Below are 27,510 nucleotides of genomic sequence, written 5' to 3' on the forward strand. Positions count from 1 at the left end.
ACGGCTTGGGATTCCAGCGCTTGGAAAGGGGCCGCGGAGAGTCACGTCTTCCATGGTGGGCAGGGAAGACGCTCCAGGGCCTGGCGGGGAGGAGCTAGAGTTTTGCACCCCCAAGGCGCACCCCCACCCCCATAACTACCCGGCCGCCTCGAGAGCACAGAACCCCACCCCCGGCCGCACGCCCCGCCCCCGGCACTCCCTGCGCCCCGCCTCCGAGGCTCCCCTTTCCCTCTCGCACCGGCCTTATAAAAGGGGGCGTCGCGGGGACAAGCCAAGCCCAAAGGGCTGGAGGCTGTGCTCCGAGGCTTCCTGGCGGCTTCTGCACGCGACTGAGTCTCCGCCAGGGCCCCCGCGTCTCCAGCCCTCGAATCTCGAGCCCCCGCGTCCGCCCCGCGCCTCCGCGTCCCCGAGTCCCCGAGTCCCCGAGTCCCCGAGTCCAGGCCACCCCCGGAAGGATGCGCTGTGCTCCGACGGCTTCGGCAGCCCTGATGCTGTGTGCGGCCACCGCCGGGCTGCTGAGCGCGCAGGGCCGCCCGGCGCCTCCTCCCGAGCCGCCGCGCTTCGCGTCCTGGGACGAGGTGAACGTGCTGGCTCACGGGCTCCTGCAGCTCGGCCACGGGCTGCGTGAGCACGTGGAGCGCACCCGGGGACAGCTGGGCGCGCTGGAGCGGCGTCTGGGCGCCTGCGGGGCAGCCTGCGGGGAGTCTGGGGGGTCCGCCGCGCCCCCGCGCGCGCCCGAGGGCCTGCTTCCCAGCGGCGAAGCTGCCCCCGACACCCTCCGCAGTCTGCAGGTACTGCTGCTCCTACTTCTCCCCTAAGGGTCTTGAACAGTGTGGGCGGGACGGGGATGCATCCGGGGTTCCCTGGGAGGGAGGGTTGGAAGGAGGGACAAGTGGATCAATGGAGAGGCTTGCCGTACAAGGCCGGGTCCTCCCCACCGTTTTCACGCTCTCCCAGACTCAGCTCAAGACTCAGAACGGCAGGATTGAGCAACTCTTCCACAAGGTGGCCCAGCAGCAGCGACACCTGGAGAAGCAGCACATGAAAATACAGAATCTGCAAAGCCAGGTGCCTGGTGCTTGCCCGGGGTGGGGCAGGAGGTCGAAGCTCGACCTGTGGGTGTGGACTTAGAGCCAGGTGAAGCAGCGTGAGCCAGCCAGACCTGATATCCTCCTCCTGTCCTGTCCAGGTGGGCCTCCTGGCCGCCAAGCACCTGGGCCACGGGATGGCCAAGCCTGCCAGGAAGAAGAGGCTACCCAAGATAGCACAGCTCGTGGGCCCTGCTCACAACATCAGCCGCCTGCACAGTGAGTGCCCAGTCCTTTGCTGTCCTCTGGCAATCCCCTCCCCCCAACCACCACACACACACTTGCCATTCCTGTTCCCCTCCTGGTCCGGTCCACCTTACTGGGAAGAAGAGAGGCCCTGGCTCTGGGTTCCTGTGGGCTCACTTGTCTCTCTGGTGAAGGGCTGATGGGAGTACCTCCCACCTCATCCCTGCCCCTTAGCAGCTAGGCCACCCCATCCTAATTCCTGGCAAGCCATTGGCTCTCCCCAAAGCCTCGCTGGCCACTAACTGGAGCAGGGCTTGGGGAAGAGGGTCCAAGAGGAACTTGAGCTGCAGGAATGTGGGGAAGGGGGTGTTGCAGTGCAAGGACACCTTCCTGAAGGTTGGAACCTTCTCTGAGGGCACAATGGTGGACAAGAGGGTGCTAGCTAGGGATCCTGGGGTTCTGATTGGGTGAAGAGAGAGGGCTGCCTGGGAGGGGGGCTCTGAACTTGGGCGCCCCATGGTCTCTTGGAGTGTAGATCTAGGACGGGGGGTGAAGGCAGGGAACCCCCATCTCCCTGGCCAGACATACCACTCACTCTTTTTTTTTTTTTTTAAGATTTTATTTATTTATTTGAGCGGGAGAGAATGAGAGACAGAGAGCGTGAGAGGGAGGAGGGTCAGAGGGAGAAGCAGACTCCCCGCCGAGCGGGGAGTCCGATGCGGGACTTGATCCCGGGACTCCAGGATCATGACCTGAGCCGAAGGCAGTCGCTTAACCAACTGAGCCACCCAGGCGCCCATCCCTCTTGAATCTCTTACAAATCCAGGGTTCCTGACCCACACACCTGGTTCCTCACCTCTCTCTTGGTCCCAAAGTCCCTGATTATCCCCCTTCCCACGCCCCCATTCCTGAAGAGAATGGGCCTTTTCCACTGTCACACGTTCTGGGTCCTTTATTGTGCCTCCCTGATTGCCCCAAGTCTCCCGCAGCATGTCTCTGTGTGTCTGACCCAGGCTCCCAGCTCCTGGTGTCTCTGTTTGCCCCCTAAGTTCAGGGCTCCGGATGCGGTTGGCTTCCCCATGGTCCCCCTACCCCATCACCCCAGCCTGGCATCAGTGGTCATGTGCAGCCAACTGGGTGAGAGTTCGGATTCCCTCCTTCACACCAGAGGCTGGTTGCTGGTTGTCAGCCCTCTGGTCTTAGGGCTCCTCCTCCCTCCCCCCCACTTCCCTCCCCCCACTCCTCCTCCGTGCCAGCCAGTAAGGGTCCAGTGCACCCTCCCAAGCCTCCTCCCTGGGATGAGGGGTCTTGGAACAGGCCAGCAGGCATGGGTCTGGGCTGGGGGATGTGAGGGGGGGTGCATGGGTTTGGGGACTCCCAGACTCGGGGCCTAGCCCTGCCAAGTAGGGGAAGGTTCAGAGCTGGAGAGACAAACAGCTGGTGTTAATGGAAGCCACATTGGTGGTTTGGCCGGGTGCCGTCCAGATTGGAAGAGAGGAAAGTAGGGGAAAGGGGAGCTGCTCCAGGGGCCGGAAAATGTCTCCAGTCGCTCTGGGCCCGCCCCCAGCCCCCCAGCTGCCCCCCCTCGCTCCAGTATGGACTTCCCTTCCCTGGGGCAACCTTTCCCCTACTTTCCTGGCTGGGCTGGGGGCGGGGACTTCCCCAGCCTCTGGACCCGCCCAAGCCATCTCTCCCTCCTCTCCTCCTTCTTTTCCTCCTTGGTTCATCAATCCTTCCCCTCCTGGGACCCCAGCGGGCGCTTCTGTCCCTGCAGTCCCCATCCAGGCCCTCGGCATCCCCTGCCTGACGAAGCAGAGCCACTTCTGCTCAGCTTCCCCCCACCTTCCCCACTCTGGCCCAGCTTCTCACTCACTCATTCCTCCAGTCTTTATTAAACACCTGCTGTGGGTCAGGATCAGCCTGGGCACTGGTGCCAGACTGTGGGCAAAGAGCCACTCTGTCCCTGGCCCCAAGGAATCCTCATTCAGTGGCAGAGAGACCACCAGATGACCCCCCCCCCCCAGTGTTGGGAGCGGGAAGTCCTCCGTGCTCCTTTTGGGAGGCTGGCCTGGTCTGGGAGTCAAGGAAGGCATCCCTTCCAGAAGCTGGGATCTTTAGAATGAGGCAACAAAGGTCTGACGGAGGAGGGTCCTGGGCAGCATGACTGGCACGTGCAAAGTCCCTGTGGCAGGAGCGTGCGTGGCGCAGGGAAGGCTGTGTGGCCAGAGGTGGGAGTGCGGTGTGGGAGGATGGTGGATGGCACAGGGGCCATCCAGGAGGGGGCCCTGGTGAACCCAGGATTGCCCCCTCATGTTCCTGTCACCCACTGCCCAGCCCCTAACATGCCTGTTTCCTGAGAACCCTCCTGCCTCAATCTTCCCGCCCTTCTCTTTTTCTGCCCTTCAGGGCTGCCCAGGGACTGCCAAGAGCTGTTTGACGATGGAGAGAGGCAAAGTGGACTGTTCCAGATCCAGCCTCAGGGGTCCCCGCCTTTCCTGGTGAACTGCAAGATGACCTCAGGTAGGATTTGCTGGCCCTCTGGGGAGCCCTGCATCATGCCATGGGCCTTGTCCTCTTTCTATCAAATGCAGCTCCCCACCACCACGCATGGTTGAGCCAGGTTCTGTGGGCCCAGAGAAGCTCTCTAGATTTCTGCTGCCCCTTCCCTCCCTGCTGGGTCCTTGGGACAATGATCTAGGCTGAGCCCCTTGCCCACTGGCCAGCCCACCTTTGACCACCTTCCTCCAGTCCTGCTGGGATGAATGAGAGGAACATTGCCCTCTTCGGATTTGGAGGCAGTTTGGGGTTTGGGAGTCAGATGAGGAGTCCGGGTCCCCTGCAAGAAGGGTTCTCCTGACGACATTGCACCTCTCTGGGCAGATGGAGGCTGGACTATAATTCAGAGGCGCCGGGATGGCTCTGTGGACTTTAACCAGCCCTGGGAAGCCTACAAAGCTGGCTTTGGAGACCCTCAAGGTGGGTGTTTCCAGTGGGGCCAGAGGTATTGGGGGAAGGAGGGGCTTGGAGATGGGTCTGTCTCACTGATTGGCCTCTCCCCGGTAGGTGAGTTCTGGCTGGGCTTGGAGAAGGTGCACCGCATCCTGGGGGACCGTGGCAGCCGCCTGACTGTGCAGCTGCAGGACTGGGAGGGCAATGCCGAGTCACTGCAGTTCCCTGTCCACCTGGGCGGTGAGGACACAGCCTATAGCCTACAGCTCACAGCTCCCGTGGCCAGTGAACTGGGGGCCACCACTGCTGCGCCCAGTGGCCTCTCCCTGCCCTTCTCCACTTGGGATCAGGACCACGACCTCCGTGGGGACAAGAACTGTGCCAAGAGCCTCTCTGGTGAGCAAGCTTTGTCCCTTCCCTCCCTTGCACCACAAGGGCAAGACCTCCCCTGCCCGCCTTTCTGCATCCCTGTCCGCCTTCAAGGCCAAATTCCATCTCTTCTCTGCCTCCTTTTCTCCTTACTTGCTGTGTGCCTTTGGGCAACTGACTTACCCTCTCCCACCTTCAGTTTGCCTGTCTTTAAAATGGGTGTAAGCACAGTGCCCACTCCATAGGATTATTTCGAGATGACATTTGTGCTAGAGGGGCTGGCGTGTGGCAAAGCCACCAAGATAAACCCTGTTTTGTTCGAACGAAATCCGAGGCAGAGCCTAGGCCCTGTGAAGTGAAGTCTATGAGGCTGCTTTTTGGTGGGTCAGAACTGATGGAAAACCAGTAATTCATGTGGGCCAGTCTCCATATATAAATTGATGAACCAGAGGATGATCATATCAAGTCTTTCATACACAGTCGCCATGTGCCAGGTACAGAGAAGGAATGTGCCACAGTCACAGACGTGAGAGCTGTAGTTACTGGGAGGGGAGGGGGCCCAGAGCCCCTGAGACTCCTTTGTCACAGCCCGGGGTTCTTCAGGACGCAGTGTGACAATCACGAGAAACATCGTCCCCTCTAAAGTTTGTAAAGTCCGACACCTCACCTCCTTCCCATCCCAGTCCCAGCGGAGGCACAGGGACCCCAGCCTGACCAGGTTCCGTTTTCTCCGACCCCGGCAGGTGGCTGGTGGTTTGGCACTTGCAGCCATTCCAACCTCAACGGCCAGTACTTCCGTTCTGTCCCACCCCAGCGGCAGCAGCGTAAGAAGGGCATCTTCTGGAAGACCTGGCGGGGCCGTTACTACCCGCTGCAGGCCACCACAATGCTGATCCAGCCCACAGAGACTGAAGCAGCCTCCTAGCCTCCTCCCTGGGGCCTGGTCCCAGGCTCGTAGAGGACAGTGACTCTGACTCTGGCCCAGCATGTGGCCACTCCTGGCCTCGGCAGGGGCTCAAAACAGGGGCCATCTGGAGCCTCATGGACCGAGAAGACGCTCACAACCGGAGAGGCCCCCCTTTCCGAGTGGGGGGCTGCAGGTGATGCCCTCTGAGGACAGAGCTGCAGGGCACAGACTCCTGGAAGCGTGAGACTGAGAGGCGTTGAGACCCACTCCTTGCCCGCCTGAGGTGTCGGGGACAGAGGGGGACCATTTGGGGGCAGCCAGGCCAGCCCTCGACGGCGGATTCAGTCACATTGACTGGCTGGGGGACCAGGGCTCCCGTGGGCCCCCGGTGCCCTCACAGTGCTCTGGTGTGTGGGTGCTGTGGGATGAGCGGGCGCCAGTGGCGTCCGGGAGGAGCTTGCAGAATCCTTGCAATAAAAGCAACCTCAGAACATTTCATTCTTCTTTGTTCCTCAGTTGGTTTTTAAAAGAGTGGTCAGTTTCAAAGTCCACAGAAATATGTTCCCAGGGTGGAGGGTGCACACTCCCAGATCTTTTGAGAACACTGGTTAGTCCTACCACCTGACACCCGATTTTAATTTCCTTCATGATTTCACAATGTGTGTCTCAATTTTTATTTTCTTTTTTTTTTTTAAGATTTTATTTATTTATTTGAGACAGAGAGAATGAGAGACAGAGAGCATGAGGGGGAGGAGGGTCAGAGGCAGAAGCAGGCTCCCCGCCGAGCAGGGAGCCGGATGCGGGACTCGATCCCGGGACTCCAGGATCATGACCCGAGCCGAAGGCAATCGCTTAACCAACTGAGCCACCCAGGCGCCCTCAATTTTTATTTTCAAAAAAGCGAAACCCTCATTCAGTCCTTCTGGAAGCAGATAATGGAGACAATGAGAACCCTTCTTTTTTTTTTTTTTAAAGATTTTATTTATTTAACAGAGAGAGACATAGCGAGAGCAGGAACACAAGCAGGGGGAGTGGGAGAGGGAGAAGCAAGCTTCCCGGAGAGCGGGAAGCCTGATGTGGGACTCGATCCCAGGACCCTGGGATCATGACCTGAGCCGAAGGCAGACGCTCAACGACTGAGCCACCCAGGCGCCCCAGTGCAGACTTTTTTTTTAAGATTTTATTTATTTGATAGCAAGAGCAGGAACACAAGCAGGGGGGAGTGGGAGAGGGAGAAGCAAGCTTCCCGGAGAGCGGGAAGCCCGATGTGGGACTCAATCCCAGGACCCTGGGATCACGACCTGAGCCGAAGGCAGACGCTTAACGACTGAGCCACCCAGGCGCCCAATGAGAACCCTTCTTGATCATACTTACACACATGAATCACAGTGAACTTTTTAGCATCCGGACAGCTGATAGAAATATAATGTGCGTCACATGTTTAATTTAATTTTTTTTTTCTAATAGTCACGTTAAACAAAAAGGAAAAATAAACATACACACACAAAAAAAGTTAAAAAAAAGGGCGCTTGGGTGGCTCAGTGGGTAAAGTATCTGCCTTCGGCTCAGGTTATGATCCTGGGGGTCCTGGGATTGATTCCTGAGTCAGGCTCCTAGCTCATTAGGGAGTCTGCTTCTCCCTCTCCCTCTGCCCCTCCCCCTGCTTGTGCTCTCTCTCTCTCTCTCTCTCTCTGTCAAATAAATGAATAAAATCTTAAAAAAAAAAAAAAAGGTAAAAAGAGGGGCACCTGGGTGGCTCAGTCAGTTAAAGGTCAGACTCTTGATTTCAGCTCAGGTTATGATCTCAGGGTTGTAAAATTGAGCCCCACAGTGGGCCAAGCTGGGCATGGAGCCTGCCTAAAAGATTCTTTCTCTCTCTCTGCCCCTCCCTCCATCCCTCTCCAAAAAAAATAAAAGAAACATATGAAAAGAATTTTAGAAATGTATTTTTATCGGGGTGGCTCAGTAGCTCAGTTGGTTGAGCACCTGGCTCTTGAGTTCAGCTCAGGTTATAATCCCAGGGTCATGGGATTGAGCCCCTTGTTGGCTCCACGCTGAGCATGGTGCCTGCTTGGGGTTCTCTCTATCCCTCTCCCTCTGCCCTCCCTATCCCCCCACATGCTTGTTCTCTTTCCCTCTCTCAAAAAATAAATAAATAAAATAAATGTATTTTTATCAAACCCAGTAACCAAAATATTACCATTTCAACATGTGAGTGATATACAGGTTATTAATGTATTAATGCAGGATATTAAGATTAGTATTATATTAAAGCATATACACTGCTTTTTTTGTACTAAGTCTTTGGAACCCAGTGTTTGTTTTATGCTTAGGGCACATCTCAATTGGGACCGGCCATATTTCTTTTTTTTTTTTTAACATTTTTTTAAAGATTTTATTTATTTGTCAGAGAGCATGAGCAGGGGAAGCGGCAGGGAGAGAGAGAAGCAGGCTACCCACTGAGCAGGGAGTCCAATGCAGGACTCGGTCCCAGGACCCTGGGATCATGACCGGAGAGGAAGGCAGACACTTAACGGACCGAGCCACCCAGGCGCCCCAGGACGGGCCATATTTCATGAGCTCAACAACCACAGGGGGTAATAACCACCATACTGGACAGCCAACTCTAGTATATACATTCATGCAGTGTTTTGGGTAAATTCTTCACATTTTAACCACATCTGCATAAGTTATCCTTTAAGTTGGACATGAAAATATGTCTATAAATTCAACTAATATTTACTGAGCTCCTACCACCTCCCAAGCCGTTGTACTAAGTGCTTGGGATACTCTAGTGAACAAAAAGATTCCTACCCTACCCTCACCAAGCTTACCTTCAAAGTCCCTCCTTATCACAGATATGTTGGCTTATAACTGATGGTCCAAAATGAGGCCATCACTTCGGGTGGGGGAAAAACATATGAATAGCTGTTGACACACAGGCAAGAAGGGTGGGATTGACTGAGAAGGGGCTTGAGGCAGCTTTCTCCAGTGATGGTGATGTTCTGAACCTTGATAGAGGTGGGTTACTCCTCCATATGCCTTTGTCTCTGTAAATGCACACTTAAGATTTGTATTTCATTGTATGTAAATTTCACCTTCGAAGGAAAAAAAAAAAGAGCCATAAACAAATACTGAACTCTGGTTAATGATATGCATGCTGAAGTGTTTCGAGGGGAAGTAGACTGATGTCTTCAACTTTATTTTTTCCAGCTATATTGAGATACAACGGACATATGACATTGTGTCAGTTTAAGGTGTACAATGTGTTGATTTGATACAAGTATATATATATATTTTTTAAGATTTTATTTATTTATTTGAGAGAGAGAATGAGATAGAGAGAGCATGAGAGGGGGGAGGGTCAGAGGGAGAAGCAGGCTCCCCGCTGAGCAGGGAGCCCGATGTGGGACTTGATCCAGGGACTCCAGGATCATGACCTGAGCCGAAGGCAGTGGCTTAACCAACTGAGCCACCCAGGCGCCCCGATACAAGTATATATTGTGAAATGGTTACCCCCATAGTGTTAGCTGTCACCTCCATCACATCACAGTTATTTCTTTTCTGTGGTGAGAACATTTAATCTCTATTCTCTTAGCAACTTTCAAGTACTAACTATAATCACCATGCTATATGCTAGATTCCTTCAAATGTTCAACTTTCTTTGAAATTCATCAAAGGGTTGGGTGGGTGGCTAGAGAGATGGATATGTGATAAAATAAAATGTTAATAGTGAAATCTAGATATTTTCTATAAAATTCTTTTCATTTTTCTAAATGTTAAAAAAAATTTCAGAATAAAATGGCAAGAAAAATTCTAGCCAGATCCTGTTGCCTTCTGAAGGCTCTCAGTCAGAGCTCTGTATAGAAAGGGAGATGGGGGGGACACCCAGGTGGCAGAGTCGGTCAAGCATCCAACTCTTGGTTTTGGCTCAGGTGGTGATCTCGGGGTGGTGAGATCGAGCCCTACATTGGGCTCTGCACTCAGTATGGAGGAGTTTGCTTAAGTCTCTCTCTCTCCCTCTGCCCCTTCCCCTCCCTGCTCTCTCTCTCTCTCAAATAAATAAATCTTTTTTCAAAAAATGAGGGGTGCCTGGGTGGCTCAGTTGGTTGAGCATCTGCCTTCGGCTCAGGTCATGACCACAGGTTCCTGGATTGGGCCCCGCGTCAGACTCCCTGCTCAGTGGTGAGTCTGCTTCTCCCTCTGCCTCTTCCCATGGCTCATGCTCCCCCCCCACCCCCATGTCATATAATTAAATAAAATCTTTTTAAAAATTAAAAAACGAAAGGGAGATGAGGGAGAGAAAACTGTTCAAGAGGTATGAGCAAGGGGCACCTGGGTGGCTCAGTCGGTAAAGCATCTGCCTTCGGCTCAGGTTATGGTCCCGGGGTCCTGGGATTGAGCCCCACATTGGGCTCCCTGCTCCGCGGGAGGCCTGCTTCTCCCTCTCCCACTCCCCCTGCTTGTGTTCCCTCTCTCGCTGTGTCTCTCTCTGTCATACAAATAAATACAATCTTAAAAAAAAAAAGAGGTATGGGCAAGAAAGAGTAAGTCTCTCTCCTTGGTAATAAAATACGTCAGAAATGGGACAAGGGTGCAACTTTCTCAGCATGTGGTTCAGTGCTATTTAATGCACTGCCTAAAATTACCACTCATATCATGTGGTCTGGAATAATATGATGCCTTGTCTCCAGGACACATGTTTGGGAAAAATAACATCTGCGTGTGCCCTGGGTCCCAGCTGCTGTTTTAATAGGAAAACCTATCTTTCCAATATGCTTTTTAAGTGTTCTTAGGGAAGTGGTGGGGGCCCCTTTGCTAGAGGAAAAGTCTGTGCTTTTCTGGTCCTGTGGCTCTTCCTGGTTGGTGCTGGGGACACAGTAACTTCGCTGGGGCCCTGGCTGAGTATGGGTGATGAACTCCTCAGTCGGAGGCCAGACCCTCTCCAGAATCCTTGTTTGGGGGTGTCCTGTCCCAGGCAGGCTTGCAGAGTCTCCCTTGAGCCCACTGTGGCTGGAACTGGTGGGAAGTGCTGCCTATGGAGGTTGGGGCAGTAGGGGGTTCCCTCACCTCTGCCCTCTTAATCCTCAAACTCTGTCAAGAGAGCTTATCTCTCCAACACTGTCACATCTCCTGTCATCACGGCCTCTCTCATCCCGGGGAACAACACAAAGAATAACCACTAGGACTGGGAACCGAACGAGCGCCAGGATGTGAATCCAGACCCGCCCAACTCTGGAGTCCGAGTCTTCAACCACATCATTCTCCCGGTTGACTAGAGATAGTCTGTTAAAGCTCTGTGGCTTCAGTTCCTGCACCTGGAAAATGGGGGGTGGGGAGCCTCTGGTACCCCACCCTCCCATCCCTACCCCTTTCTGTTCTCCTGGTGCTGTGAGGAGTTCATGTGGCAGTAAATGAAAAGCACTCCAAACAGTGTCTGGCTCATAGCACACAATAAAAACATTAGGCAACATTACTAATATTACTATGAGCTATCCTGGAGAAAAGGCTTCAGGGTGGAGGTGGCTTTTGAGTCAGTTTTCAAAGAAGACCAGGGGTGGGGGGGTGGGGGGGGTGGCATTCCAGGAAGAGCGCACAGTGAGAGCGCTTGTGACCTTGGCAGGAAGTAAAGCTCACTGGGGAACCATTTAATAGCCCCACCTGGCTGCAGCATTTGGGCAGGAAGCTAGGATGGTGAACTGGGAGTTGGGGGAGAGGGCATTTGTAAGGGAATGTGCAAGGCTTCAAGCCAACTGCCTGGGAGTGTGCTGACAAGGCCCAGGAGGGTCCACTCTGGTCTGGCTTCCAGTCTTGCTTTTTTCAACTTGTCCAATCTCTTGGCTCCTGGACCCCACTCTCCAGCCACCATGGCTACCTGGCTGTTCAGATCCATCAGAGTCTCTCTCACTTGCTGTTGTGTCCCCCTGGAATGCTGTTCCCACCACTTCCTCCCCTCCCCCAAACAGTGCAAATGCCACCTCCCCCAGGATGCCTTCCCTGGGTCCCTAGCTAAGGAGCGCCACCATCATCACATAATCCAAGTTATTCCCCTCACTGCTCGCTTCCCATTCTGAAATTATCTTGTGCAGATTGTTTACTGGCTTTTTGTGTGCCTGACCCCATTAGATGCCAGCTGTGAGGGCTTGGACTTTGTCTTATTCAATGCTGCAGACCCAGCACCTAGAGCACTGCCTGGTACTTAGTAGGTGCTCAGTAAATGTTTACAACGGAAGAACTGAAAGATTTTTGAACAGGTGAGCGGGACAATCTGACTTATGTTTTAAAAGACTCCTCTGGGGCTCCTGGCTGGCTCAGTCTGTGGAGCATGTGACTCTTGATCTCGGGGTGGTGAGTTTGAGTCTCATGTTGGGCATAGAGTTTACCTAAAAAAAAAAAAAGACTCCTCTGACTGCAGACTGTGTGGGGTGAGGGCAGAGCAGGGAGATCTGGGGATAGACAACAGCTCAGGTCCAGGGAGTGATGATGGGGCCAGGACTGAGATGGTGGCAGTGGCGGCGGTGAGAAGTGGTCAGAAATTGAGAAGGGAGGAGGGGAAAACAGTAAGACAACTGAAGGAAAGGAGGCAGGAAGAAGCAGGGGACTAAAGGAAGAGGAGAGAGGAATCCATGACCTTTGGCTGTGAGCTGGGCAGGAGAGGAGGATTGAGGTGCGGGGTGGCGTGGGGGACACGGAGTCACAGGAGGAGTGGATATGGGAAAAGAGGCCAAATTAGTGTCTGGGATGCCTGTTGGACAATGCAGGGATGAGGTCCACGAGGCAATGATAATAATTATAATTATAGTAAAATAACTACCACAGAGCTCTCTGGTTACATTATTCGTCACTCATCAAATATTTACTGAACACTGCGGACACAGCACCAGCAGAGACAGACAAGAGTCCTTGCCTTCATGGGGCTGATGAGCTGTTGGCAGGGGACTAGAGAAATTAATGGATCAAGAAATACTTATTTATTTATTTATTTATTTATTTATTTAAAATTAGCTCTACGCCCAAATGGGGCCCGAACCCCCGAGATAAGGGTCGCATACTCCACCGACTGAGCCAGGCAGGCGCCCCCAGAAATACAGTCTAATATCAGGTAGTGGTAAATCCTCCGGGGGAGGAAGGTGGAATATAACAGGGCAAGGGGATAGAGAAGGGGAGATCATGTTGGAGAGTCTGACGTCCAGGAAGGACTTTATATTTGTTAAAGCCTCAATGACAGAAAGTGGATGGTTGATTTAGTATGTCTTTAGGTCTCGAGATGATCTAGTTATCTTCCAAAGATTCCACGAAGTGAGTTTCTCCCGTCATGTAGCGGAGGAAACTGAGGTAGTGGGGTACCTTAATGACTCCCAAATACAGCGATGGAAATCCAACCAAGAACCGAGAGGGAACCCCCAGGTGGGAAAAAACAAAAAACAAAAACCAGCTCAGAGGCCGGGAAACGGTCATTTACTGGGGAGGGCAGAGAGAGGCGGGGTTCGGGGGAAGCAGAGCGCGCGCATTGACCTATGACGTCATCGGGACGTTAGCTAGCGTAACATCACCTGGACGTAGCCCCATTTCCCTTCCCGGACAGGTCCTCTGGTACTCCCGGACCGTCTGAATCAAGCCTCTCATTGGTTACTCGTTCCATCAATCTGTTTCATTCTTACAGTCTTCCGCCCCGCCTTCGAGAGCCCACCTCTGATAGGCTGATGCAGCCGTCACTTCAGAAAGGTCCGCATTCCTTCCGCCTTTCTCCAGGAGACCGAAGGCGAGGAGGGTGGATCCCAGGCGGCGCCCACCCTTGAGGCTCTGCTTCTGCCTGTGATTGGCTGCCCTGGGTGCCGGTCGCTACGCCACCCGCCTCTGATTGGTCATCCAGCCGCCGCTCTGCGCGGCGCCGGCTCCGCCCCCGTCGGGTGTTTGTGGTGGGGCTGCGGAGTCGCCGATCCCGCCGGAAGCGCCAGGACAATGGGGACCAGGGACGACGAGTACGACTATCTATTCAAAGGTGCGGTCTGTGGGACAGAGACGGGCGAGCGCACGGCGGCAAGGCGGCGGGCAGGCGGGTTGAGGCTGCGCTCCAGGCCGCTAGGCCCAGGCCGGAGTCCGGGACTTGGGGCCCAGCGGGTTAGGCAGCGGGGAAGGCCGGGGCAGTTTGGGCTCGGCCAGCTTTGGGCTGGAGTGCGCGGCCGTGCGGAGCGGGCGTCCCAGAGAGGCCTGGGGGCCCTGGATGCGCCGAGGCGGGGCCGGGGCCCAGAGGGGGTGGGGCCCCAAGCGGTGGGAGAGGCCGTTAGGGGCGGGGCCTCCGGGGGCGGGGCCTCCCCGGCATTTGGCGGGCCGACTGGGTGGAAAGCTCCATTCGTGGTGGGGGCGGGGCCATCGGAGGCGGGGCTAGGGCGTAGTGGGCGTGTCCAAGAAATGGGCTGGCTCTGGGCAGGTGGGGGTGATTCTCTCACGGAGTGGGAGGAGCCGGTCCTGATTGGCGGCGGCATGTCTGGGGGCGGTGCCTGGGAAGGGAGAGGACGCGAGGGGATGAGGCGTGTGGTGGGGGACCCTGGATTTGGGACCCTGGGTTGGGGTGCTGACCCAGAATTGCGTGGAAGGGGCGCCTGGCGGGGGGACTGTGTGTGCTGGACCCAGGCTTGGTGGTTAACAGTAACCACCAGTTATTATCTTTTGAACTCTTAGAACTCTTAATAGAACCACCAAAGTACCTGCCCTTCTCTAAGCACTTCACGAATTCATTGAATGTTCACCCCAACCCTGTGAGGTCGTCGATAGTATCCAGCCTCTCTCTGTGGACCTGGAAACCGAGACCCAGAGAGACAGGGCACATTTGAAAAGTGTTGGAGCGGGATTTGAACCCAGGTCAGCCCTGGGCTTTACCACCTAAGGAGTATATGTGGGACTAAGCCTGTTAGACCACCTCCCCCAACACATGGGCACCGATGGGCTGGCCTTCGGCCAACCTGCTAGAGGATCGTCCCTGCCCAAGGGACAGAGGGTTCTAGGAGCCAAAAGTGCCGCCGTGGCAGGTCAGACAGCCGCGGCCGGCCTAGCTCCCTCGCCCTGCCGCTCAAGCTGGGGAGACTCCCTCCACATCGCTGGGGGTGTGGACTGACCTAAGTCACTGGCTTTAGAGGTGCCTGGCTGGTTCAGTCTAGCATGCAACGCTTGATCTCTGGGTTGTAAGTTGGAGCCCCACTTTGGGTGTAGAGATTACTTAAAAACAAAATCTTAAAAAAAAAGAAAAAAAGAGTCACTGGCTTCACAGTGCCTTCTGGGCCAACCTGGGCTTTGGCCAGGCCCGGGGCTGTCTGTTTTGAGCTCCCTGGCTGACAATGGTTGCCCTTGATCGCTAACCCTGGGCCCGCATGAAGCACCTTTGTCCTGCTGCCTGCCGTGTGAGGGTCTGCCTCCCACACCAGCGGTTGACATTGTCCCCTCGTTGGGGAAGCCTGGCTATCTCTGGGAGTGCGGTCCGTGTCCATCACTGACCGTTGTGCCTGTGTTATCATCCCACACATTGGGGCCGGAAGCCTGGGGACCTTGGGGATGTGGAGAGCGGGGTGGAGCACTCCCTACCTGGGATATCCATGTGGTGAAAGGCTTCTGGGCTGGGGGAGTGCCCACACAGAGGCCCAGAGTTGTCACGTGGCACCGTGGGCCCCGGGGAGCTGTGTGCAGGCTCATAAGTCACTGGCAGGTGAAGCTGTGTGGTCAGCAGGTATCAGGCCAAGGTCCTGGTGCCGACTTGCCCTGGGGTCTCACATTAGAGTCAGGGGAAGCTCTTCTGTCAGTCCCCCAAAGGGACTGGCCACCAGTGGACGGGACTCCATCCTGCTGTGGCTGGGGCCCTGAGGCCTCTGCTCCCTAGGTCCTGGTTGCAGGGCGGGGGGCCTTAAGCCCAGTCGTCAACCTCCAAGCTTCTGGAGCCATTGCCCACTTGTTATTTTCAGCCGCTTGCTGTTATAAATAACCCAGCTCGAGTGTTTGCACTAGTCATCTTTTGCCCTTTGGGTTATTTCCTTGAAGTATGTTCCCAGAAGTCCAGTTACTGGGTCAGGGGCAATGGAGCGACTGTATGCTTCCCGGGACTCATCTCCAGAGTCCTCTTCCTGGAAGCCCAGATCTGGCTTCAGCGGCAACTGGCACAGGGCGGGGGTATGGGTGGGGGCTGCCTGCCCCGCTGCCCTCCCCCCTCAGCCTACTTTTCTGAGTCATTCAGGGTTAGAAGTGAAAGTTGAGCCCACAAGGTCAGTATTTCCCAAACCGCGGGCATCTGAGACCTCAGGTTCACATGTGTGTCTTGTTGGAGGTCTCCCTATTATCTCTGCATATTTCTCTTGAAATCCACTCAGTTTTTCACTCCAACGGGAGAAGGAAACTGTATGGGTCTGGCACATACTCCTTACCTTGAGGCTCCCCAGCCCCATCACCTAGTCCGAGGGGCCCTTCAGGAGGGGAGGAGCAGTGATCGTCATGCCCCCAACCCTGTGCTCAGCCTCCCCCAGGCTTTAGTCACCTTCTGGCCCTTCCCTTGGCACGGAGGCGCCACACTTCTCACTTGGGACGCTGACTGCCCCCTGCTTAGCCCTCCCACCACCGCCTTGGGTGGTTTGGCCGCCACATCACACGGTGGCTCCCCTGACCTCCCAAGACCAAGGCCAGCAGATCCCCCTGGGTGTTTTCCCCACATGCTGTTTATTTTCCTCACTGCGCTTTTCCTCTTCCCCCAGGAGTGAGGTTGTTTATTTGTACCTAATTATAGATCCTCGTGTTCAGCCTGCTAACATTTTATCCTGACAGCTATGGGCCATTTTCCCAACCTGCAGATCAGCCCCTGGGGGCTGCCCTGATCTCTCTTGGCTTGGACCAGGCTGCGGGATCCACAGTGGGAGCAGCTATGTCCCCAAGGGCCACGAAGGACTTCCTGGAGCCCCCCAGCCACTCACCTGGCCTCTGAGGATGTGGGTTGAAGTGGGAAGCTGCTGTGGTAGCCCAGGACCTTGTCCCCTGGGCTTTGCCCACCCCTGTGCCATCCATGAGTCCTTTTGGGAAAGGGGGTGAGGAGAGAGTAGCAGCCAGCGCCCAGGGAACAGGCCAGCCCCATGCTCACCCTCCTCTGCTGAGTGCTCCTGAGGTAGCCTCCTTGCTCTCCAGCCTGGGCAGGGCCCCCACCAGACCCCCTGGTAAGGACCCGAGCACGCCATCTTCCCCCATTGGCCCATGGTGGCCTTGTCTGTGCCCTGGCTTTGGGCCCCGATCTGTCCTCCGCTCTGATTCCCTGGGATATAACTGTGGCAGGATTGCCCTCAAGTGCCAGTCTCTGGGGCCTGCGATGGTCAGGGCTGGTTTCCTGGGGTGGGGGGGAAGCAGGGGCCTGCTCTGCCTGGAGTAGGGAGCCAGCACCCCCCCCCAAATGGCCACAGTCTACCTGGGTGTCAGCGTGTGGGCCCCAGGGGTGCCACGCTGTCATGAGGCAGGTCGGAGGACCCAGGGCTTCAAGAGGTGCCAGCTCTTTATTTTTGCCAACTGGGCTTGCCTGCTCTGCCAGCCAAGTGGCATGTCCAGGGGAGCCGTTTCCCAGCCAGTGATGCCACCGACTTCTGTGGAAATTCTAGGGGCTGTGTCCTCAAGGGCCCTTTATTTCCCCAAGACAACAGATCACTTGTGCCTTGGACAATGCTGTTCTCATTCCTAGCCCTCACATGGGGCCAGCCTGGCCACTGCCCCACTGGCCACCTCCCTGCATCAGGCACCGTGGGCCAGGGGTGGGCCGGCAGTTCATCTGTGCAGTGGCTGGGGGCTCTCATCTTGCCCTGGCCTCCGCTTTCTCACTGGGTGACCCTGGGCCAGGAACTTGGTCACTCCAGGCCGAGTGGCCCCCAGCTGCACAAGGGGAAGGATAATACGAACATTCGCTCCTGGGATGGCCCTGAGAACGCAATCACAAAGCCTTCAGGGCTGGGCCTGGCCCGAGGTGCTGAGGAGATTGTTGGCTAGGCCAGGGCAGAGTTGAGGGGGCCAAGGCTGGCAAGGGAGGGAGGGGATGGGGGTGGCCATACAGGGCAGAGCCCAGAAGGGACCCTCCCGCTCATTTCCTGTTCCATTCCCGAGGGCATACGCATTGTGAGCCAGCCTCTCCAGCCTTGGCCAGGTCCCAGTGGCCACGTGGGAAGGAGGTGAGGGGTTGGGGGTGTGGGTGGTGGGCTCCACAGCGTGGGTGAGAGTCACAGGCCCTTGTCCATCTCCACCTCTTTCCACCTTCTCCGAGGTCGGCTCACAGTCTTCCGTTGGGCACCTACATTGTCAAGAGAACACCTGCCTTGTTATCCCAGGTCATGGAGGCCAGGTCACATGGTGGTTTGAAGGGAGAGGAGAGGCCTGACTTGAGGGGTTTTGAAGGATGAGCAGGAGTTTACCCACTACTCCGAGGGTCAGGATGCCCCAGATGGTGGGAGAGGAGGAGGCTGGACCCAGATCCCTGAGCTTAGCTCTGGATGCAGGAGACATGGGTTCAGATCCTGACAAACCACTTTCCAGCCAGGTGGCCCTGGGCAAGTCACTGTCTGGTGAGCGGGGTTGGGAGGTAGGAGCAGGCCTGCAAACAGGCGTGTGCTCACAGTGCCTTGGGCTCGGCATTCTCCTGCTTCCTCTTGTAAAGGTTACATGAGACTTGTGTGAGGTGGGGCACATCGAGGGCTTTCTTAGGACAGACTCATTAAACATTCTTGTTCTTAGTCTTCTGGGGGCTGCCTTACCTGCCCCTTCCTCCTCTGTGGCCTGAGCATGGTAACCTGGGTGGGGGGAGCTGTGGAGGAAAGGCCGGCGGGGAGGGGGGTGGGCTTTTAAGAGGATGGCAGCGAGGGCCTGCCTCCTCGATCGAGTGCCATCTGAGGGACCACACCGAGGAGGGGAGGGCAGACAGCAGGCAGGTACCCGGGCAAGAATGTCCAGGCAAAGTGCAGCGTGGCCCTGTCTAGCTTCGAGTTCCAGTGAGGAGGCCCGTGTGGCTGGAGCAGAGTGGGCGAGGGGGAGAGAGGGAGGGCAGGGAGGGCATGGGGCAGGTGGTGCAAGGCCCTGTGGGCCTCTGGGAGGATTTGGACTTTTACATCTGGGAGGTGGGAGCCCTGGAGGGCTGTGGGCAGAGCAGTGGTGGGAGCCACTCAGGTGCTCACAGGCGCCCTCTGGTGGCCTCCAGGAGAACAGCCTGGTGGTTGGCTATGAGAGTAACCACAAAGACCCCAGGAGAGGTGCCGGTGGTGTGGCCCCAGGTGGGGCAGTGAAGGTGGTCAGAAGCCGTGGGAATTTGGCCATGCACATATACAACTTTCCATCGAGGAAAAACTTAACTGGGGCTGTGGGTGACCAAACCTACAGCCCCCGTGGCTTTCCACTGGACAGACCCACTCTTGGGTGCCAGAGCCCAAGGTCCACACGTGGGGGTCCATGTGGTTTCTGCCTGGGGTGTCTGGTCAGACAGCCATGTGTTGTTTCTTCTCCGCTGCACATATTCCCACGCGTACATGGGCAGCTCACACACTGTGCAGACACAGATGTGAGACTCCAGTGTGCGCTGGGTCTAAGGACAGCATCTTGGGCTCACACTCTTCCCGGACCAGCTCATGTGGCCCTACCACAGAGCCTGGGGCACCTTGGCCCCTAGAGGCAGTGCTTCTCTGGCTGGGGCAGAGGGATGCAGGGAGAGACTGGAGGGGCCTGCCCTGCCCTGCTCAGGAGGACTCTGCTCTGGATGTCTCTGCAGGAAGGGCTGACTCTGGGGGCGTCGGGGTGGCAGGCTCTGTGCCTTTGCATATGCATCTAGAGGGCACATTCCTGTTCCGCATGAGCCAGCTCTGACGATGCCGGGGCTGAATGTGGGTTTGCTTGCGGCAACCCTTCATGAGGAAGCAGCGGGTGGGCGTGGGGGGGAGGCTTCTCATTTCCTGTGACTTAGAGCTCCAGAGACAGACCCTTGTAGGTAAGAACCTAGCAATAACTGTTCCCTGCCTGCCTTAGCATGCTAGATGCTACTGGAGTTCTGATCCTGCCTTTTCTCCTCGAGTCCCCCTTCTGCAGAAAAGGCAGCCCAGAGAGGTTAAATGACTTGCCCAAGGTGGCCCAGCCCTGAAGCCTTCTTGGCCTCCGGGCTGCAGGGGAGGGTCAGGGGTTGATAGATCCCCACTCTGCCTGCCCGCCGGGATGTCTGGGTGCGTACATCGGCACTGGGGCAGCCCTGCTCTGAAGGATCAGAGATAGCGGGGTGTTGCACTGTCCACAGCGGCTGTGTTTCCGGGAGCCTTGAGCCTGTGCTTGCTTCTGCACCAGCAGATGTGGAGCCTCGGGCTCCAGGACAGCCCCGCTGCTCTGATGTTGGCTTTCAAGTTTGTGCAGCACCCAGGGTGCCGCTGGCGGTCCTGCAGGTGGGCATGGGTGCTGTATGGGCCTTGGCTCAGGGAGGCCGGCCTGCCGAGTCTCACCTGTCTCCCTCCTGCCCCCAAAGTGGTGCTCATTGGGGACTCGGGCGTGGGGAAGAGCAACCTGCTATCACGCTTCACCCGCAACGAGTTCAACCTGGAGAGCAAGAGCACCATCGGCGTGGAGTTTGCCACCCGCAGCATCCAGGTGGACGGCAAGACCATCAAGGCACAGATCTGGGACACCGCCGGCCAGGAGCGCTACCGAGCCATCACCTCGGCGTGAGTGACGGGCTGGGGCGATGCAGGAAGCCATGCGTGTGGGGCCGGTGGGCCCAGAAGGGTGGGCGGGAGGTGGGCAGGCTCGGTGGGCAGCCGCTCCTTGGCCCAGGATGGAGGGACAGGACCTCCAGGAGTTATGGGACCGTTGGGAAGACCAGTGCCCAGTCCTGGCCATGCTGTGACCCTAGGGTAGACATGTCCTACGGTTCCTCTGAGCCCTGGAGTCCCTGTCCCTTAAGGCACTGTGGTTTCACCGACGCTGGCTGCACCGTGAGGGTTGTTAGCCTGGACTGGTCCCCTCTGCCCGCTCCCCAGCCCTGCCTGCTCGCCTGCCCTGCCTATCTTCCCTCAGCTTCCCTCTGCGCTTCAGCTCAGACCCTGTCCCACCCTCTCCCTGTCCTCCCACATAGGCCTGGCATCCCTCGCCTCCCTGTGGTCCCCCGCTACCAGGACCCACTGGGGCTGCCTCTCCCTAGACCCTCCCAGCGTTCCGCCGCTTCCAGTCAGTCACTTGCGCCCTCGGGACTCCCTCCACTGAGGCCTGGTCACCTTCTCATGTCCCTAATCCCTCAGGGTGGATGGGTGTCTGTCAGTCGCCTTGATGGTCAGACTGGCCAAGCCATGGTGGGCATCGGGGCTTTTGCCCAGCAGCGGCCCTTTCCTTCTTCCCTTTTGTGACTGACCCCGTGAGGGTCTGCTGACCCCAGGTCCCAAGCTCCTTGCTCTGGCCCCGTAGTCCTGAGCTGAACCCGGGGAGCAGAGCCAGAATTGGGGACACACACCCCACCCTCGAGGCCACAGTGGCCACCCCTCGGGCAGGCTCTGTGCCCCCTGCCCCGTGTGTGGGGGCCAAGGAGCTGCTGCCCACCGAGCCTGGGAGGCCCCTGTGGGTAGCTCACGCGCTGCGCCCATAGGTACTACCGCGGCGCCGTGGGCGCGCTGCTCGTGTATGACATCGCCAAGCACCTGACCTACGAGAACGTGGAGCGCTGGCTGAAGGAGCTGCGGGACCACGCCGACAGCAACATCGTCATCATGCTGGTGGGCAACAAGAGTGACCTGCGCCACCTGCGGGCCGTGCCCACTGACGAGGCTCGTGCCTTTGCAGGTGAGTTGTGCCAGGCCGGAGCAGGTGTGGCTGGGGGGGGTGGGGCATGTGGGTGTCACATGGGGCCGCCTGCCCAGGCCTCCCCCAGGGGCCACATTCCTGAAAGTGGGACTGTGACTGAGGCATCGGAGAACCATCTGGAAGGCAGGCCCCTGCCAGCTTGCCCTTCCTGAGGTGTGGGCATCTCAGTCCTGTCTCTTTGGCTCCCACCATTCATTTCTTGGCCAGGCAAGCGGGCAAGCAAGCAGGGTCCCTGGGAGGATGCAGGGTAGCCCTCCCCCCCACCCCCACTGCTCACCTGGGCAATATTCTTTTTGTTCCAGAGAAGAACAACTTGTCTTTCATTGAGACCTCAGCCTTGGATTCCACCAACGTCGAGGAAGCTTTCAAGAACATCCTCACAGGTGGTCACTGGGCCTGGCTGGGGCCATGGTAACCCCAACATGCCCACTGTGGGTGGGCCTGGGAAGGGCACCAGCCACCCCGGTTGCCTGCTCCAGAACACAGTCCCTGAAGCTTTATTCTTGAAACCCGAAAGCCGGTCTGGACATGAGGACAGACATGGCGTGCTTCCTGGGATCAGGCCGGATCCTGAGGACATAGAGACCCCCTCTGCCGTGGCCCCACCCGAGAACAGCCAGCTGGGTCAGCCGCGGGGCCATAGGGCCCCTGGGCTCCTGGGCTCCTGGGCGTTTGTTCTGAGGAGGAGGGGCCTCTGATCTTACAGGAGAAGAGGCGCGGCTGGGGGGGGTAGCCCTGTGACCAGACATGGGTCCCGCCCTTGCTGAGCACCCAGCCAGCACTTGGTGACCGGGTGGGAGCCTCCAGGAGCCCAGCCCCTGCTGTCATTCCCCCCGACATGATGGGGGGACACACGGGGCACAGAGGGGGGGCCTTTGAGAGGGGTCTTGGGCTCAGCCTGGGGGGTGCTCCCCAGAGGACACTGAGGTCCAGATGGGTCACCCCGCATTCCCCCACCTGCAGAGATCTACCGCATCGTGTCACAGAAGCAGATCGCAGACCGCGCAGCCCACGATGAGTCCCCCGGCAACAACGTGGTGGACATCAGCGTGCCGCCCACCACCGACGGACAGAAACCCAACAAGCTGCAGTGCTGCCAGAACCTGTGAGCGCTCCGCGCCCCGCCCGCGCGCGCGTGCGCATCCTCCGCCCGCCCCGCACCGCGCTGCGCTCCCCTGCCCCGCCCTCTCCGCCCCTCCCGTGGAGCTCCGCATGGCTGGCTGCGGCCCCTGAAGAACAGGAGTCATCGAGTGGCAACTGCTGTCCCCGCTCGAGGAAAGCCAGACGCCCGGGTCGCCGCGCCTGCTCTTCTCGGGTCCCAGTGTGCATCTCGGCGGGCCAGGGAGGGTGGCAGGCTGCACGGGGCCGACCGGAGGCGAGGAGGAGGGGCGCGCCCAGCGGGCTTCTCCAGTTTTCCACGGCAGACTCCAGGGAGCGACGGCCTCCCTCCCTCTGTGGCCGGTTGGCCCCCCCGCCCCCCCCCCCCAGTCCCCACCCAGAACCCCCTTCCGAGCTGCTGCTCGAAGAGCAAGGCGCCAGGGGGCCGGGGCAGGCGGACACTCTGGGCTCCCGGCCCCCTTGCTCCCCCCCACACAGCCAGCACCCGCACACGCCTTCGACGTCTCCCGTGCGTGCGCGACCAGCTCCTGCCTGTAGATTTGTGCTGGGAGAAGACCCCTATCCCCCGTCACCCTCCTTTTGCACGCAGCGCGCTCTCCAGCCCCTTCCTGGGCCCCTCTCTGTCTTGTCTCCCGTCTGGTCAGGAACCTGTTTGCAAGTGAAGCAATATCTCCGTGTTTTGTATATACAACCGCTCTTGTAGCCTTTGGTTTTTTTGTTATTGTAGAGAAACACAGATTCTTTATACACTTTGTAAGATTGACGCCAAACCCCAGCTCTCGACCTCTTATTCTCCCTGTGGCCCACGCACTGTTGCCCCGATGCCTCGTTTCTTCCGCCCGTTACTAAAATGTATAATCCGACTTCCTGTACAGAAACCTGCCGCTGCGCCTTTGTCTTCATTGTCTCCGCCAGGCGGCCACGGCTGGGCCAGGGCTTCCCGAGGCACACGTCCCGCTGCGGGCTGCGTCGGCCCGGCTCAGCCCCGCAGGGAGCTAGAAGAGCAGGTCCAAGCGCCACCCGGGACAGTGCGGAGGCCCACGAGCTGACCACGGGGGCCTTGGCCTGCGGGGGAGGGGTGGGTGCCCTGTCCAAGCTGCCCCTGTGGCTGGGGGATGTACTCAACTTCTTCTCGGCCCAGGAGCTGAGGGTGCCTCCTAGCAGGGGCTGACCTGTGCCCGCTGCTCCCCATTCCCAGCCCTGGGGTTGGACTGTCCTCACTTCCATCTGCTGCCCACGGCCGCCGCCTCCCCTGGGGTCTCATCAAGGACACGCAAGAGGGACTCGACCAGGGGATGTTGGTGATACCGGCGCCACTCCAGCTCTCCCCATCCCAGGCTGCCCTTTAAGGAGGGCCCAGTGGGAGGACACTGGTGCCAGAGGGGAGGCAGGCGGCCTGGAGTTCCTCTGCCTCTCCCCAGGATCCAGCTTCTCCCCTGGCCTGAGGGCCATTTGCCACTATGGTGGAAGTGTTGCTATCCCCCTCGCCTCCCCCCAATCCCTGCCCTGACCATGTGACCCAGTAACTCCTCTCTCACCTGAGTGCCTGCAGCTGTTCTAGCTCTACCCTCTGGCTGAAGCCACTTATGCCCTTGACCCCTTGAAGAGCCACCAGAGACGGGGGTCTACTTCTCCCAATGCCAGGCTTTGGCCGCTCTGCCTGGAGAGCTGGGCAAACCCAGGCAGTCTTTCCAGAAGGGCCCTGAGCCACAGGGGGCTGTTCCCATAGGGGAGTTGGAGTGAGGCAGGGTGTGTGCTCCAGGCCAGGGGGCGTCCTGAGCCAAGGCCAGCAACAGGACAGCGGCAGATCTGGTGGGGCCACAGACACTCCAGGGACCATTCACTCAGACCCTGGGGGTGCTGAATCTGGATTTGGGCAAGGTGGGTATAGGGAGGACAGAGGGTGGGCAGAGGCTTCAGGCAGGCTGGGTGAAGTAATGAGGCACCCTGGAAGGTTTCAGGCAGTCCAAAGATCAGATCTTTCCTGAGCCTCCATGGGCTGGCCGGGCCCGAGGCACATACCAGGGAACAAGACTGAGATGGAATTGTCCCCTTGGGGGTTACAGTCCAGCGATGCTGTTTCAGTTACTCTGATTTCAGTGATGTAGTAAGCCCAGCATGTACACTCGGTGCCAGGCACTATTCTTAAGTCTTTTTTTTTTTTTAATGGTGATAAAATACACAACATTAAATTGGCCATCTTGACCACTTTTCTGTGTACAGCTCAGTGGCATTAAGTATATTCAGTGTTGAGCAACCATGCCCACCCATCTGTCTCCAGAACTCTTCATCTTGCAAAACTGAGACTCTGTCCCCGTGAAGCATCATCTCCCCACCCCCTGCCCCATCCCAGGCTCCCACCATCTACTTCCTGTCTGTGAATTTGACTCCTCTAGGGACCTATAAGTGGAATCCTACAGTATTTGTTCTTTTGTGACTGGCTTATTTCACTTAGTATAATGTCTTCAAGGTTCATCCACGTTGTAGCAGGTGTTAGAAGTTCCTTTTTAATAAAAGGCTGAATGATCGTCCATTGTATGGATAGTCCACTTCTTGTTTATCCATTCATCCATCGATGGATATTTGGGTCGCTTCCACTTGCTGGCCATTGTGGATCATGCTGCTGTGAACACGGGTGTACAGATAGAGGTGTTCAGGTCCCTGCTTTCAGTTCTTTTGGGTAGATAGCCAGAAATGGAATCGCTGGGTTATAGGGTGACTCTGTGTTTAATTTTTCCACAAACTGTGTTAACCTAAATAAATTATGTCATTTAAAAGTGGAGAGAGGGGCGCCTGGGCGGCTCAGTTGGTTAAGCGTCTGCCTTCGGCTCAGGTCATGATCTCAGGGTCCCAAGTTGGACTCCCTACTCAGTGAGGAGTCTGCTTCTCTCTCTCCCACTGCTCCTCCCCCTGCCACTTGTGTTCTCTTTCTCTCTCTCAAATAAATAAAATCTTGTTTTTGTTTTTTTTTAAAGATTTCATTTATCTTTTTTTTAAAGATTTTATTTATTTCTTTGACAGAGAGACAGTGAGAGAGGGAATACAAGCAGGGGGAGTGGGAGAGGGAGAAGCAGGCTTCTCGCCGAGCAGGGAGCCCGATGCGGGCTCGATCCCAGGACCCTAGAATCATGACCTGAGCCGAAGGCAGCCTCTTAACGACTGAGCCACCCAGGCGCCCCTCAAATAAATAAAATATTTAAAAAATAAATAAAAGTGGAGAGAATAGTCTAACTCCCATAAGCCCACTACCCAACTTCAACCAATCTGGTTTCACCCCATTCTCTTCCTGTGTGCAAATCCTGGACATATTCCCCCTCTAAATATTTCTTTCTTTTTTTTTTTTAAAGGTTTTTTATTTATTTATTTGACAGAGAGAGACACAGCAAGAGAGGGAATACAAGCAAGGGGAGTGGGAGAGGAAGAAGCAGGCTTCCTGCTGAGCAGGGAGCCTGATGCGGGGCTTGATCCCAGGACCCTGGGATCATGACCTGAGCCGAAGGCAGATGCTTAACGACTGAGCCACCCAGGCGCCCCTCTTTTTTTTTTTTTTTAAGATTTTATTTATTGATTTGACAGAGAGAGCACAAGCGGGGAGGGGGGGAGTGGCAGGCAGAGGGAGAGAGAGAAGCAGGCTCCCCGCTGAGCAAGGAGCCTGATGTGGGACTTGATCCCAGGACCCCGGGATCATGACCTGAGGCGAAGGCAGACACTTAACCGACTGAGCCACCCAGGCACTCTCTTTTTTTAAGGAGATTTTTAAAAAGATTTTATTTATTTGAGAGAGAGAACAAGCAGGGGGAGGGGCAAAGGGAGAGGGAGAAGCAGGCTCCCAGCTGAGCAGGGAGCAACTGAGTCAGCCAGGCACCCCGACATTATTTAAAGAATTTTTAAAAACACCGGTAAATGGATTTTTTTTAAGGTTTTATTTTATTTTTTTAAGGAATCCCTATACCCAACGTGGGTCTCAAACTTGCAACCCTGAGATCAAGATTCGCATGCTCTACCGGCTGAGCCAGCCAGGCTCCCCCCAGTAAATGGATTTAAACATTTGATGTGTTTATTTATTTATGTATTTATTTCTTTATTAAGATTTTATTTACTTATTTGACAGAGAGGGACAGAGCGAAAGAGAGAACACAAGCAGGGGGAGTGGGAGAGGGAGAAGCAGGCTTCCCGCAGAGGAGGGAGCCCGATGCGGGGCTTGATCCCAGGACCCTGAGATCATGACTGGAACCGAAGGCAGACGCTTAACGACTGAGCCACTCAGGCTCCCCTTAACATTTGATGTGTTTAGATCTACTGCACCCATTACCCTTATTGAAGGGCAAATCATCCCACTTGTGGCCAGTGAGAGCTTTTTCTAGTTGACTCCCACTGACACTACCTTACTAGGTAATGTCTTTGAGAACGCCTGCGCTTTCTGGTATATCAGATTGTGTCAGGTTCATCTTGTACATTTCCTGCCCTGGACCCAGAATCAGGTATTTCCCCAGCGTTCCCTGGTTCGTTCAACTGGAAGTGATAATTTAGAGACTATGATCTGGGTTTAAGGAGTGCTGATGGCAACAAAGTCAGTCTTTGTTTCAGACCTTTTCGGTGGACAGAGCCAGGAAATGTTTGCTTTTTTGCAAAGATAAAATATATTGTGACGCTCCCAATTCAAGTTCAAAACCATAAGGTTTTTATTAGCATAATCAACCTTATGTCTGTACCTCCTTCACTCCCTCTGAAAATCCCAGTCCTTGACATGAAGGTATTATTTTGTTTTTGCTTTATGCAAAACTAAGTATGCAACAGGCTCAGAATAACAATTGCAACATCACCATCAACAATATAGTGGTGGTATGTAGGGTTAAATTGTCGTTTTAAAGTCACTAGACGTTCATCTCTCTGTTGTTTTGTCACCAACTGGATACAGAAGTTTCTCTGTTTTATTTTCATTTTTAGGGCTACCTTTACACTTTAAAATTTGTTTTATAATTATATGCAATATTTTACATGGTTGTAAAGCCAAATATATAAATATATATAAAACAAGGTATATTTTCAAAAGTCTAACTTGTATCT

The 27,510-nt window shown here is 56.1% G+C and overlaps 2 protein-coding genes and 1 long non-coding RNA gene across 3 annotated transcripts; 2 read left to right on the plus strand and 1 right to left on the minus strand.

The window, feature by feature from the left end:
- Window positions 1-243: 243 nt before the first annotated feature.
- Window positions 244-5,995, plus strand: ANGPTL4 (angiopoietin like 4). Its single transcript, XM_034998133.1, has 7 exons — window positions 244-791; window positions 958-1,068; window positions 1,190-1,307; window positions 3,681-3,794; window positions 4,155-4,250; window positions 4,338-4,619; window positions 5,336-5,995. Exons 1-7 carry the CDS (start codon window positions 456-458, stop codon window positions 5,515-5,517), a joined length of 1,239 nt encoding a protein of 412 aa, XP_034854024.1. The 5' UTR covers window positions 244-455; the 3' UTR covers window positions 5,518-5,995.
- A 6,471-nt stretch (window positions 5,996-12,466) lies between these two features.
- LOC118005832 lies at window positions 12,467-15,562 on the minus strand. The gene is made up of 2 exons (XR_004677882.1): window positions 15,079-15,562; window positions 12,467-14,000 (listed from the first exon to the last, which is right to left on the minus strand). It is a non-coding gene; the product is annotated as an uncharacterized LOC118005832 (long non-coding RNA).
- RAB11B (RAB11B, member RAS oncogene family) lies at window positions 13,258-23,331 on the plus strand. The gene is made up of 5 exons (XM_034998134.1): window positions 13,258-13,501; window positions 20,000-20,195; window positions 21,110-21,303; window positions 21,627-21,707; window positions 22,288-23,331. The coding sequence occupies exons 1-5, from the start codon at window positions 13,462-13,464 to the stop codon at window positions 22,431-22,433; spliced, it is 657 nt and encodes a 218-aa protein (XP_034854025.1). The 5' UTR covers window positions 13,258-13,461; the 3' UTR covers window positions 22,434-23,331.
- Window positions 23,332-27,510: the final 4,179 nt, after the last annotated feature.

The sequence above is a fragment of the Mirounga leonina genome, unplaced genomic scaffold (assembly GCF_011800145.1).
Source record: "Mirounga leonina isolate KUSES-001 unplaced genomic scaffold, KU_Mleo_1.0 Mir_94, whole genome shotgun sequence".
NCBI classification, from domain to species: domain Eukaryota; kingdom Metazoa; phylum Chordata; class Mammalia; order Carnivora; family Phocidae; genus Mirounga; species Mirounga leonina.

Excerpts from the sequence above, each read along its gene's own strand:
- ANGPTL4 (XM_034998133.1), top strand. The coding sequence starts at position 456 with ATGCGCTGTGCTCCGACGGCTTCGGCAGCCCTGATGCTGTGTGCGGCC. Across the intron at positions 1,069-1,189 it reads TACAGAATCTGCAAAGCCAG|GTGGGCCTCCTGGCCGCCAA; the intron begins GTGCCTGGTGCT and ends TGTCCTGTCCAG. Across the intron at positions 4,620-5,335 it reads CTGTGCCAAGAGCCTCTCTG|GTGGCTGGTGGTTTGGCACT; the intron begins GTGAGCAAGCTT and ends CGACCCCGGCAG.
- RAB11B (XM_034998134.1), top strand. The coding sequence starts at position 13,462 with ATGGGGACCAGGGACGACGAGTACGACTATCTATTCAAAG. Across the intron at positions 21,304-21,626 it reads CGAGGCTCGTGCCTTTGCAG|AGAAGAACAACTTGTCTTTC; the intron begins GTGAGTTGTGCC and ends TTTTTGTTCCAG. Across the intron at positions 21,708-22,287 it reads TTTCAAGAACATCCTCACAG|AGATCTACCGCATCGTGTCA; the intron begins GTGGTCACTGGG and ends CCCCACCTGCAG.